Raw genomic sequence first — 14279 nt, forward strand, 5'->3', positions numbered from 1 at the left:
AAAAAAAAACATTGTCATTTTAAAGGAGGCTACATTGTAATAATGTTTTAAGAGAGTTCCTGAATTTCATCTTCTTGGCAAGTGAGTTATTCTTTGCAATAACCTGCAGAGCATGCTGACTAATAATGCTGTCCTCCCAACAGAAAATCCAATCGGATTTGACAAGTCATGAGATCAGTTTAGAAGAAATGAAGAAACATAACCAGGGAAAGGAGACTGCCCAGAGGGTACTGTCCCAAATTGATGTGGCACAGGTACATACCCCTGCATACACTAAAGAATTTGTTTTTGTTGGGTATTAAATCATAGTCTATATTAGACAATTTGGTTATTAGAAAAATTGGGATTAAGGGCATTATTTGAAAACTACAATATGATAAATAATAGAGATTTAGGGGGGTTGTACATTTTAAGGATAAAATCGGTTAATAAATTACCTTGTATTTAGTATCACATTAAGGACAACTACTGAGTTCTCCCAAATGTATGCATTCTTTGTGCTAGATAAGTAGAAAAAAATTGCTTTACTTTTTTTAAAATCTTGTATATCCTCAGGAATAAAGAAAAATCTATTAACAAAAATCTGACTGCTTGTTTGGAATGTGAAATTACATGGGTGCTTTCTTACATTGTCTTTACAGAAAAAATTGCAAGATGTTTCCATGAAGTTTCGATTATTCCAGAAGCCAGCCAATTTTGAGCAACGTCTACAGGAAAGTAAGATGATTTTAGATGAAGTGAAAATGCATTTGCCTGCATTGGAAACAAAGAGCGTGGAACAGGAAGTAGTACAGTCACAATTAAATCATTGTGTGGTATGTATTTCTGAGGACAAATACACAGCTACTCCTTGACTTTCCTTACTAAGCAGTCTGTGAAAAAAAAAAAAGGTATGTGTTGATGATCGTCCCTTATAATAGAAGATTGTTTTCAGATAACTGTAATAATTAATACTATGTAATTTAAAGACTAAAAACAAAAGTTAGCACAGGTGTATTGAGATACAAGAACTTTTACTGAAATAGTAGCCTTTGAATACATCCTCTATAGGTGTCTTTTCTGAATCTGTAATTCTCTAAGGACTGTGCAGAATATAAGAGGAACTACCTTTATTTAATGTTTATAGTACTTTGAATATGTTTTTTAAATGGAAATTCTAAAAAGAAATAGTCTAGAAACAGCAGCAACAGCAACCATAATAAAAACTATTCCAGAAATGAAAACCAAGTAAGCTCTTCCCCAAACCCTAGTATCTTTCCATTCAACGTCAGTGCTGGGTATACACTGAAATGCCACCAGACCTCAAAGACAGAATAAAAAGGCATGAAAGGCATGTGATTAGTTTGTAGCATAAATCTTCACAGGGTTGCGGAATCTTGAGCTGTGTCCTTTGTTGCAGTTATTGGATATTCGCCAAGTCAGATGATGGCTCTGACAACATAAGGCTTAATTGTGAGGGCATCTACTGGAGTAATACAACTGTTACTTAACTCTGTGTTTACTATGGGCTAAGAGTAGAAATTCACATAAAATAAAAGTACTGAGGGGCGCCTGGGTGGTGCAGTGGTTAAGCATCTGCCTTCGGCTCAGGGCGTGATCCTGGTGTTCTGGGATCGAGCCCCGCATCAGGCTCCTCCTCCGCTGGGAGCCTGTTTCTTCCTCTCCCACTCCCTCTGCTTGTGTTCCCTCTCTCGCTGGCTTTCTCTCTCTCTGTCAAATAAATAAATAAAATCTTTAAAAAAAATAAAATAAATAAAAGTGCTGAATATTATTAACATTAAAGGTAAAAAAGGTTATCTAGTTAGTACTTTGTGTTTTAGGTATTGTTTCTGTATTTACTCCATAACATAAATTTAAAAGAAACTCTTTAGATGCCTTTCAGTCATATTGTGAGTGGGAAAGTATCATTTAACAAAAAAATATTTTTATGCAATGACATTTCTTCATAACACAGACTGCATTTTAGTGGCATCATTATTATAAATATTCCTACCCTGAAAAAGAAAATTTGAATATAATAATGTATAATTATTAGCTGATATTAGATGAGCAACATTAGGGATTCGTAGAAACATATCTCCTCTTAAATTTTGCAAAAATTATCAAAAGCAAAATGACCCAAGTATACTGTCATCATGATTAAATATATTCCCAAAGGGACAGCTGTTCCCTTCTATGAACAGGTCTCTAATGGTACATAGTAAAGATGAGGTGAAAACAACCCCCCCCGGGAACCAGCTGTGACTGTGCCCTGACTCTTTACAGTGAAACATTTTCAAGTTCTTGCTCAGTTTGGTTCGGATTCTGGTTTAAATGTTATTAGCAATTCAAGTAGTCTTTCTATAAGGATATCTTTTCTTTACAACTTTCATATATTTTTAAATTACTTAAGATGGCCTATTGCATACACTGTAGTCATTGCCTTTGCCTTCAAGAAATTTTTGTTCAATTAAAAAATGTCTTCCCAACAGGAACGCAAATAAATATAAAGGATATTTCCATCCCTCAGTGATAAATATTTTCTCTGCATACTGAATGGCATGGTGTTAATGGCTAACAGTTCTTTGAACTTTCAATGTAAGGGTAAATCACTGAGATTTTTTTTTTTTTTAATGTTTAAAGAGTAAATCATTTGGAAATAACTCTGATTCTAAAATTCACTCAGTTGATTCCCTCCATACAGTTACTGATTGAATGTTTCTACATACCGAGATATATGGATAATTTCTAAGATAAAAGTAAACTGAAGTAAAAAAAATCATCTGGAAAGCTCAGAGAAGAACCCAAAATTATTAGTAAAGGAATATTAACACAAAACAACTGTCAAAGAAGGGATTAAGATGGAAATGGATTATGTACGTAGCTTTAACGAATAAGATATTTGCTCAGCCTTTACAGAAAGTGTTATTAGGCATTGATTTTAAACTGAGAAGAGAGGATCAACCCAAGTTTTGTTCTAATTCCAAGAAAAAGCAATTACCTACTAGTAACTTTATTTCTTAGTACCAATAAAACAGGTAGTTGTTCACACTTACCACTGAACGAATTAAAGTAATAATGTATAACGTAAACTATTATATATGCCTGTCTACATATATATACATATACATATGTGTGTGCATGTATGCATTCATGCACACACATATCTTTCCAGGAAAGTACTTTGTGTGATGACACGTGTTTCATGAGACTTTGTTAAAGCAGTGTACTTTTGTGAAGTAGTATGTGTGTTCTTTAAGGTTGTGATATATATGTGAATTTTTAAATAATATTTTTGTGTCTGTCTATATATAATTAATCAGCCCCATTAAGAAAATACATTTGTATAATGTAATTAACATATTTAAAATTACCTTCCTTCCTTACGTATGACTTAATTAATATATGTTGAAATTATGATCTGGAAACTTAAATGTTTTATGCCCACTAAATGTGTGAGAACAGCAGTGAATGTGTCTGTCTTGGCCACCACTGATTGTCTAGTGAATCCGGTAAAATGCTACTCCATTAAAACTGCAAACACGAAGGGCAATTAAGGTGATCTCTACCTCTCTTTCTTTTTATTAACTATTGCAGTGTAATTTGGACACTATTGCTTATTATTATGTTTTGTTTTATGTTTGAACTTAGAATTTGTATAAAAGTCTGAGTGAAGTGAAGTCTGAAGTGGAAATGGTAATAAAAACTGGACGTCAGATTGTACAGAAGAAGCAAACAGAAAACCCCAAAGAGCTTGATGAAAGAGTCACGGCTTTGAAATTACATTATAATGAGCTGGGAGCAAAGGTACGTGCTCACTGAAACCACAGACACGGGCTACTTACCACTTTCTTTTGAAATAGCAAAGCAAGAGGCAGTGATGATGCACAAATAATGTCTTAGAAAGTCTTAATCACATCAAAAACTGGGGATGTACTGTATGGTGACTAATATAACAAAATAAAAATTATTAAAAAAAAAAGAAAGTCTTAATCATTTTCTCTCAATAGATAGATATGTACATTTATGCATAGTCAGAGATACAGATTCCCCTGTGCAGTTCTTAGTAGGAAACAATAATTAATCAATACGGATCTTCTTTCCAATCTGCATTAAAAAATATGTACAGCTCAGAGAGGTTCTTACTGGCCCATCAGATAGTTGTATAAGAGTTTCTTTGTTCTAAACTTGGCCTTCTCATTGTATAAATTTACTTGTGATGACCTAAAGGCTAGAGCCTTTTATAAACTAATGAACTTACTTACGTTTAGATACAATGGAGTTGACACATTCCACATAGACCACATTAGGTGTAATAGAGTTGTCACATTCTGTAGAAGTTACTTCCTTGTGTGGCAAGCCTTGCCTAATCCAACACATTTGGCTAATAAGGTAGAATGGATAGCCAGTTAAGTCCTATTGCTCTGTGACTATTCATTGTATTTTTGTCCTGATAGATTCCAATGACCAATTCCATGGCACTGTTAATTAAAGATATTTACATCTCTCTATCCCCTTTCCAAAACTGTGGAATGACTAGGAGAATTATCTCACTTCCCTCAAATCAAATATTCTTTGTATATTTCCTATAGATTTAAAACTTTGATGGTTCAAAATAATGTTGGTAATCATAAAAAGTAGTCATAAAGGCATGAATTGTCAACATCAAGGATTTATCTGTCCTTTTCTGTGCTGTTATTTTACATTATTCTAAACTTTCTAAAATATTTTTTGGTGCTCATCTAAGGTTTAAAGTATCAATGTAGTAATAAAATAATCATTTCTGTCCTTAAAAAGTGGTGATAGCTTAACATATTATGTGGTATTTGAGGGACTAAATGTATTTTATTAATAAATACCATGCTTATTTTCTTAAACTTACCTAAATAAGGTAATCTATTATTGGCATTTATGGCCATTTCTGAATAAATACAAGTTTAAGTACTTTAAGCAAGTACTTTTCTTTTTTTTTTCTTTTTTTAGTAATATTTTTTAATTATATTATGTAAGCAAGTACTTTTAAATGACAAGTACTCTGGGATGGTTTCACTTTCCTAATGCTTAGTGGGGAAAGATGAATAAAATAAAATAAGGGCCAAAGCAGAAAAAAATAAAAATGCATACATTTTAATTCCATTCTGACTGAAAGAGCTTTACTGGGATCAATGAGGAGAACAGAATATATTTTAACAGCTCAGGTTCTTGACTTTATTAAATATAACAACATTAGTGAGAAAATTGTTACTTCATCTTTGACACAAATATAAATTTGTGTCCATATTTGTGAAGTAGCCATGCAGACACAGATTTGTAACATTTCACCCTGTAAATAGATAGATGGTTGTGTCTTAAAGCTACTAATTGCAACTTACTTTTTACTGAAAGTGAATTTTAGATTAAAATGGAAATCTGGAAATAACTGTTCATATTAGTTGATGGTCTTTATTTTTGTATTTTAAAAACCTTCGAATTTATATTTCACATGTTTTGAAAAAGAGCTTACTCTCACGTTATGGCAAAGTATTTTCCTTCTCATTGGATCGAAAAGTAGGGAACACTGATACACAATAAATAGCAAAGCGGGAGAATCATCTTGAAATAAAATACATTTCACCTGCTTCTATAGCCCACCAAGCTACCTCTGGAATAAAAGACCCTTAAATCCTTGTGGCGAAGTTTATCATTGTGTTAAAGATACCACAGATAGTGAAGTTGTATCTGCATTTGGTATCTCCTCTAGTATTTATAGACCTTTACAGGTGCCACTTGTTCTATATTTAACATAAACTGAAGAACCTCTAATAGTAATCCTAATGCTACAATTTGTTAATTTCTGGAAAGCTATTCTCCATACTCAAGAGTTTATAATTTGACCTTCTGTAACTTTACACTAAAATAATGTATTAATAGGTACTTTTTTATTAAGAAAATGTACATTTTGGGGAAAGGTGGTTTCTTTGTTTTTTCAAATATAAACTGTTGTCTGGGCCTTTTTTTCCTTTTACCTTGAAGAATTTGCACAAAATCTTTGCCTTTGCAAGAGTAAATTTTACATGAAATAGTCATTGAATTTAAAGCAATAAAAATGATGTCAGAAGACTCAGTGCCCCGAGTTAAATATAATTAGGAAGTGAATGACACTCCTGAAGATGTAAAGCCCTGTTTAACCCTGAAAATATACATTTGAAAGTTTATGTTTATTTAGCCATTTGGCACTTAATAATAGCATGAAAGCAAAATGAAAGATGACTAAGAAATCATACTTAGCTTTAACAGCATGACAGAATACAGCAAAAGTGTAGGGCAAAAATTTATTTTGGAAATAAAGATTAAGAAACAATAATAAAAGGAATATATATAAAATGTCAGGTAATCCTTCTCTAAGAAAATATTGTCTGCATCTAAATCTTTGAAGCACCTTCAACAACACTGGTTTCATTTGACAAAATCAAACTAAACAGACTATGATTATGATTATGATTATTACGTAAAAAAGACAACACTTCTAGTTTAATTATCTTCAAAATTTATATGGTTGTACTTGCCTCAATTCAAGGTATATTACTTTTTTGTTAGCTCAGGCTGCCATAACAAAATACCATAGACCAGGTGGCTTAAACAACACACATTTATTTCTCACAGTTCTGGAAGCTGGGAAGTTCAAGGTGTCAGCCTAGTGAGGACACTCTTCCAGGCTTGCAGAAGCCACATTCTCATTGTGACCTCTCCTGGTGGGGGTGGGGGGACGGAAAAGAAGGAAGAGGGAGGAAGTGGGGTGGAGGGTGAGAGAGAGAGGGAGAAGCCGAAGGAGAGGGAGAGAGATCTTTCTTCTTCTAATAAGGCCACAATCCTATCAGATTAGGGTCTTACCATTATGATCTCATTTAACCTTACTTACTTCCTAAAGATCCTATATCCAGGTGCAGTCACACTGGGGATTTAGGCTTCAACGTATTAATTTTGGGGGGATATGATTCAGTCCATAGCACTTTTCTTACAGAACGTAATTTTGTTTATTAGCATCAACTTAGCTTAATGATTAAATGAATAAAACTTCAAGAGTTTCTTGTGTGGCTTCTCTATGCTTTGATTTTTATGGAAACACATGTAGCAATAGTCCTATCAGCCTAGTGCATTTTCCCATCAACCAGTGACTGCTGAGGCATTGTACTGCAGGTGGCACTCTTTTAAATGTATCCCTTTTCCATACACACACACAAAATGTAAAACTCAATTTTCCTTAAGATGGCAGTGTCTCCTGTTTTATTAAAATCTATTTAGCTGGATATAAACAAAACAGAATAAATAAAAATCAATAATGCATTAGTTCTGGGAAGATAGGATTTCTTTGAAATATTGAATCTGGAATTCTTTTTCTACCAATAGTGCATAGCAAAAATAACTATGCATGGAAACACACTATAAGGTATATATTTTTTCTCCTGCACACAAATAAAAGCCTTATAGTCAAAAGGGCAGATGCTTTTAATTCCCTGAAGGGGGAAATCTGTAAAAAGAAAAAAATTGAATTTGCAGCCTAAACACTTTTTTTTTTAATGTACAGATACCTCTGTTAAAGAAACTAATACATTTTGTCGAGTATTTGGAATTCATATCAAAGTTTCGGTGTGTTTATTTTGATTGCAGCATTTTAAATTCTTTAAAGATATGCTTACTTTGCCATTTTTCATGCTTATGGCTGGATTCTTATATATTCATATCTATATTTGTGTGTGTGTGTGTGTGTGTGTGTGTGTGTGTGTGCATGTGATTGTATGTGTATAGATAGATTGATAGATTGATCAGAAGAGTTTCTGGGCTTTTTATTAAACCAACCAACCTAGACCCTGAACACTTACAAATTATAGGCACATCTGGAGAGGTGGTGGTGAAGTACAGATTTGTTAATGCTCCATATGAGAATGTGGAAGAATGTGATTTTGAAGGTTTTAGTTCTAAACACTGAGAAATGGAACACAAAATCAGGTCATGATTTTCTCTATTAATAAGGGTGAAAATTTTGTTTTGGAATTTATTTTTTTACCCCCATTGTGTGGCAAAATATACTTAAAGGGGCAGTGAGTTATTCTTTGTGTTGTTTCTCTGCAGACGTAAGACAGTTTTACAGATGCAATGATAATAAAATTGACCATTTTAAGTATTAAAGTATTGCCTCTTGAGAGAAACCGTATTCTTTCTACATTTTGATTCCTTACCAGCAAGAGCAAACCTCATTTGTCTATAGAGGATTGTAAACTTTGCCTATCCATTTGCAGATGACTGAAGGTTTTCTACAGGAAATCCGTCATTTCTTCAGTTATACTTCCATCATTCAGTATATTTAAAAAATTTGACCATAAATTGTTTTCATTTGTATTAAAGAAAATAATTACAGCTGCTTTTTTTTTTCCCTCCCTTTTGGAGAAAGGATCTCTCATCTTCCCTAGACTGTGTTTATTCACCACTAATAGACTATACTGTTTTTCTAAAATATTGTTTTTAAAAAGTAAGAAAAATATTATTTTAAAATGACAGAAATATTAAAGTTCCTGTTAAGTGGCTATAACTAAATCTGAATTGAAGGGGTAAACTAAATTACATTTTATTATCATTCTTTTCAGGTGACGGAAAGAAAGCAACAGTTGGAAAAATGCTTGAAATTGTCCCGTAAGATGCGAAAGGAAATGAACGCCCTGACAGAATGGCTGGCAGCTACAGATACGGAACTGACAAAGAGATCAGCAGTTGAAGGGATGCCTAGTAATTTGGATTCTGAAGTTGCCTGGGGAAAGGTAAAAACCCATATCACTGAAGGTTATTTTTAAGACACAAAGAAACACACGGTAATGTGAGTTTATAAGAAACTATTAATGTGGAGCAATAGTGGAAATACAAGCATTATCTTGCTTCACTTTCCCTTTCCTCAAAAATTCATCAGTAGCTTAACTCCGTATTTCTGAATCATGGTAAAACCAGCGGGTGGCTTTAGTAAGAATCTCCCCAAAGCTTGTTTAGAATTAGGGAGGTTATGAAGAAGTCCTTAAAAGTACATTCATCATTAGTCAGAAAGTGAATCCAAAGATGAGATTGAGTGTTCCCTAGCTTGCCTCAGACAGACTGCTTTAGAGGGATTCCACCACTGTGACCAGGGCAGGGATGGAGAGACTGCACACAGTTGGGCTGGACAGTACTCACAAGAGCAGCAGATTGCTGGTGTCACAATTTAAAAAAAAAAAAAGTCTCAAGGGATCTGTGCGGCCGCTGTCATTTCCGCCACCAAAGGGCCCAGGGTTTTCTTTAATCCTAGCTGGTAAATTCTTGCTCTGTCTCTTGACAGCCAGTCAGATATTTTTGCTCCCCTAAAATGTAAGGTCAGGGTGCTCATAGCTTAATTTTTTTTTCAGTTGATTCATTACTAGATTACTTGAAAGTGCATTGATATAAAGGAGATAGCTGATATTAATATGTTTTCACCTTAAACTTTGCTGAGCCATTAGGCATTTAAAAAAAAAAAAAATCATTTCTGTCCTTAAAAAGTGGTGATAGCTTAACATATTATGTATGGTATTTGAGGGACTAAATGTATTTTATTAATAAATACCCATGCTTATTTTCTTAAACTTTACCCAAAATAAGGTAATCTATTATTGAGCATTTATGGCCATTTGAATAAATACAAGTTTGGAAGTAATTTAAGCAAGTACTTTTCTTTTTTTTCTTTTTTTAGTAATATTTTTTAATTATATTATGTAAGCAAGTACTTTTAAATGACAAGTACTTGGGATGGTTTTCACTTTCCTAATGTAGTGGGAAAGATGAATAAAAATAAAATAAGGGCTAAAGCAGAAAAAAATAAAAATGCCACATTTTAATTCCATTCCCGACTGAAAGAGCTTTACTGGGATCAGAGGAGAACGAATATATTTTAACAGCTCAGGTTCTTGACTTTGTAAATATAACAACATTTTAGTGAGAAAAATTGTTACTTCATCTTTGGACACAAATATAAATTTGTGTGCCATATTTGTGAAGTGTAGCTCATGCAACAGATTTGTAACATTTCTCACCCTGTAAATAGATAGATGGTGTGTCTTAAAGCTTACTCTAAGTTGCAACTCTACTTTTTACTGAAAGTGAATTTTTAGATTAATAATGGAAATCTGAAATAACTGTTCATATTAGTTGATGGTTCTTTATTTTTGTATTTTAAAAACCTTCGAATTTATATTTCACATGTTTTGAAAAGAGCTTACTCTCACGTTATGGCAAAGTATTTTCCTTCTCATTGATCGAAAAGTAGGGAACACTTGATACACAATAATAGCAAAGCGGGAGAATCATCTTGAAATAAAATACATTTCACCTGGGTCTTCTAAGCCCACCAAGCGTACCTTCTGGAAAGCCCTTAAATCCTTTGTGGCGAGAGTTTATTCATTGTGTTAAAGATACTACAGATAGTGAAGCTGTATCTGCATTTCTGGTATCTCCTTAGTATTTATAGACCTTTACAGGTGCCACTTGTTCTATATTTAACATAAACTGAAGAACTCTAATAGTAATCTAATGCTACAATTTGTTAATTTCTGAAAGCTATTCTCCTTTCAAGGTTTATAATTTGACCTTCTGTAACTTTACATAAATAATGTATTAATAGGTACTTTTTATTAAGAAAAATGTACATTTTGGGGAAAGGCTGGTTTCTTTTGTTTTTTCAAATATAAACTGTTGTCTGGGCCTTTTTCCTTTTTACCTTGAAGAATTCTTGCACAAAATCTTTGCCTTTGCAAGAGTAAATTTACATGAAATAGCTCATTGAATTTAAAGCAAACAAAAATGATGCTCAGAAGACTCAGTGCCCCGAGTTAAATATAATTAGGAAGTGAATGACACTCCTGAAGATGATAAAGCCCTGCTTTAACCCTGAAAATATACATTTGAAAGTTTATGTTTATTTAGCCATTTGGCACTTAGATATAGCATGAAAGCAAAAATGAAAGATGACTAAGAAATCATACTTAGCTTTAACAGCATGACAGAATACAGCAAAGTGTAGGGCAAAAATTTATTTTGAAATAAAGATTAAGAAACAATAATAAAAGGAATATATATAAATGTCAGGTAATCCTTCTCTAAGAAAATATTAGTCTGCATCTAAATCTTTGAAGCACTTTCAACAACACTGGTTTCATTTGACAAAATCAAAACTAAACAGACTATGATTAGGATTATGATTATTACGAAAAAGACAACACTTCTAGTTTAATTATTCTTCAGTAAATTTATATGAGTTGTACTTTGTCTCAATTCAAGGTATATTACTTTTTGTTAGCTCAGGCTGCCATAACAAAATACCATAGACCAGGTGGCTTAAACAATACACATTTATTTCTCACACTCTGGAAGCTGGGAAGTTCAAGGTGTTCAGCCTAGTGGGGACATTCCGCTTCAGGCTTTTACCGAACCCCCCCTTACTCATGTGACCTCTCTGGTGGGGGTGGGGGACGGAAAAAGAGGAAGAGGAGGAAGAGTGGAGGTGGAGGGGAGAGGAGAGAGGAGAAGCCGAAGGAGAGGGAGAGAGATCTTTCTTCTTCTAATAAGGCCACAATCCTATCAGATTGGATGCTTACTACATTATGATCTCATTTAACTTCTTACTTACTTCCTAAAGATCCTATATCCAGGTGCAGTCACACTGGGGATTTAGTGCTTCAACGTATTAATTTTGGGGGGATATGATTCAGTCCATAGCACTTTTTCTTTACAGAACGTGCAATTTTGTTTCTATTAGCACTCAACTTAGCTTTAATGATTAAATGAATAAAACTTCAAGAGTTTCTCATGTGGCTTCTTCTATCTCTTCTGATTTTTATGGGAAACACATGTAGCAATAGTCCCTATCAGCCTAGTGCATTTTCCCATCAACCAGTGACTGCTGAGTGATAATGTCGCAGGTGGCAATCTTTAAATGTATCCCTTTTCCATACACACAAAAAATGTAAAACTCAATTTTCTCTTAAGATGGCAGTGTGCTCCTGGTTTTATTAAAATCTATTTAGCTGGATATAAAAAAACAGAATAAATAAAAATCAATAATGCATTAGTTCTGGGAAGATAGGATTTCTTTGAAATATTGAATCTGGAATTCTTTTTCTACCAATAGTGCATAGACAAAAATAACTTATGCTGGAAACACACTATAAAGGTATAAGTATTTTCTTTCTCTGCACACAAATAAAAGCCTTAAGTCAAAAGGGCAGATGCTTTTAATTCCCTGAAGGGGAAATCGTAAAAAGAAAAATTGAATTTGCAGCTAAACACTTTTTTTTTAATGTACAGATACTCTTGTTAAAGAAACTAATACATTTTGTCGAGTATTTGGGAATTCATATCAAGGATTTCGTTGTGTTTATTTTGATGCAGCATTTTTAAATTCTTAAAGATATGCTTACTTTGCCATTTTTTCATGCTTATGGCTGATTCTTATATATTCATATCTATATTTGTGTGTGTGTGTGTGTGTGTGTGTGTGTGTGTGTGGCATGTGATTGTATGTGTATAGATAGATTGATAGATTGATGCGAAGAGTTTCTGGGCTTTTTATTAAACAACCAACCTAGACCCTGAACACTTACAAATTATAGGCACATCTGGAGAGGTGTGGAAGTACAGATTTGTTAATGCTCCATTGAGGAATACGGAAGAATGTGATTTTGAAGGTTTTAGTTCTAAACACTGAGAAATGGAACACAAAATAATCAGGTCATGATTTTCTCTTATTAATAAGGATTGAAAATTTTGTTTTGGGAATTTATTTTTACTCCCCATTGTGTGGCAAAAATATACTTAAAGGGCAGTGAGTTATTCTTTGTGTTGTTTCTCTCTGCAGACGTAAGACAGTTTTTACAGATGCAATGATAATAAAATTGACCATTTTAAGTATTAAAGTATTGCCTCTTTGAGAGAAACCGTATTCTTTCTACATTTTTGATTCCTAGCCAAGAGCAACAAACTCTCATTTTCATAGAGGATTGTAAACTTTAGCCTATCCATTTGCAGATGACTGAAGGTTTTCTACAGGAAATCCGTCATTTCTTCAGTTATACTTCCATCATTCAGTATATTTAAAAATTTGACCATAAATTGTTTTCATTTGTATTAAAGAAAATAATTACAGCTGCTTTTTTTTTCCTCCTTTTGGAGAAAGGGATCTCTCATCTTCCCAGACTGTGTTTATTCACCACTAATAGACTATACTGTTTTTCTAAAGTTATTGTTTTTAAAAAGTGAAGAAAAATATTATTTTAAAATGACAGAAATATTAAAGTTCCTGTTAAAGTGGCTATAAACTAAATCTGAATTGAAGGGGCAAACTAAATTACATTTTTTATTATCATTCTTTTACTGGTGACTGGAAAGAAAGCAACAGTTGGAAAAATAGCTTGAAATTGTCCCGTAAGATGAAAGGGAAATGAACGCCCTGACAGAATGGCTGGCAGCTACGATCACAGGAGAACTGACAAAGAGATCAGCAAGCAGAAGTGGGATGCCTATTAATTTGGATTCTGAAGTTGCTCTGGGGAAAGGTAAAAACCCATATCACTGAAGGCTCTGGGCTTCTTTAAGACACAAAGAAACATTATGTAATGTGAGTTTATAAGAAACTATTAATGTGAAGCAATAGTGGAAATACAAGCATTATCTTGCTTCACTTTCCTTTCCTCAAAAATTCATCAGTAGCTTTAGCTCCGTATTTGAATCATGGTAAAACCAGGTAGTGGCTTTAGTAAGAATCTCCCCAAAGCTTGTTTCTTAGAATTAGGAGGTTATGAAGAAGTCCTTAAAGTACATTCATCATTAGTCAGAAAGTGAATCCAAAGATTTAGATTGAGTGTTCCCCTAGCTTGCCTCAGACAGACTGCTTTAGAGGGATTCCACCACTGTGACCAGGGCAGGGATGGAGACTGCACACAGATTGCTGACAGTACTCAAGCAAGAGCAGTGTGCGGTTGCAAATTTAAAAAAAAAAAAAAAAGTCTCAAGTGGATCTGTGCGGCCGCTGTCATTTCCGCTCACCAAAGGGCCCAAGGGTTTTCTTTAATCCCTAACTGTAAATTTTGCCTGTCTCTTGACAGCCAGTCAGATATTTTTGCTCCCCTAAAATGTAAGGTCAGGGTGCCTATAGCTTAATTTTTTTCAGTTGATTCATTGCTAGATTACTTGAAAGTGCATTGATATAAAGGAGGATGATAGCTGATATTAATATGTTTTCACCTTAAACTTTGCTGAGCCATTAGGCATTT

The 14279-nt window shown here is 33.6% G+C and overlaps 1 protein-coding gene across 1 annotated transcript in view; it reads left to right on the forward strand.

Annotated features, from left to right (window-relative positions):
* The window catches only part of DMD (dystrophin), a 1667815-nt gene that overhangs the window by 430155 nt on the left and 1223381 nt on the right, over positions 1 to 14279 (forward strand). Inside the window, exons 29-32 of the mRNA XM_040633145.1 lie at positions 144 to 254; positions 642 to 815; positions 3631 to 3786; positions 8601 to 8771. Coding sequence (XP_040489079.1) covers positions 144 to 254; positions 642 to 815; positions 3631 to 3786; positions 8601 to 8771 — 612 coding nt within the window. The remainder of the gene's footprint in view (positions 1 to 143; positions 255 to 641; positions 816 to 3630; positions 3787 to 8600; positions 8772 to 14279) is intronic.

This window comes from Ursus maritimus (genome assembly GCF_017311325.1).
Source record: "Ursus maritimus isolate PB19 chromosome X unlocalized genomic scaffold, ASM1731132v1 scaffold_X1, whole genome shotgun sequence".
Classification (NCBI taxonomy): Eukaryota; Metazoa; Chordata; class Mammalia; order Carnivora; family Ursidae; genus Ursus; species Ursus maritimus.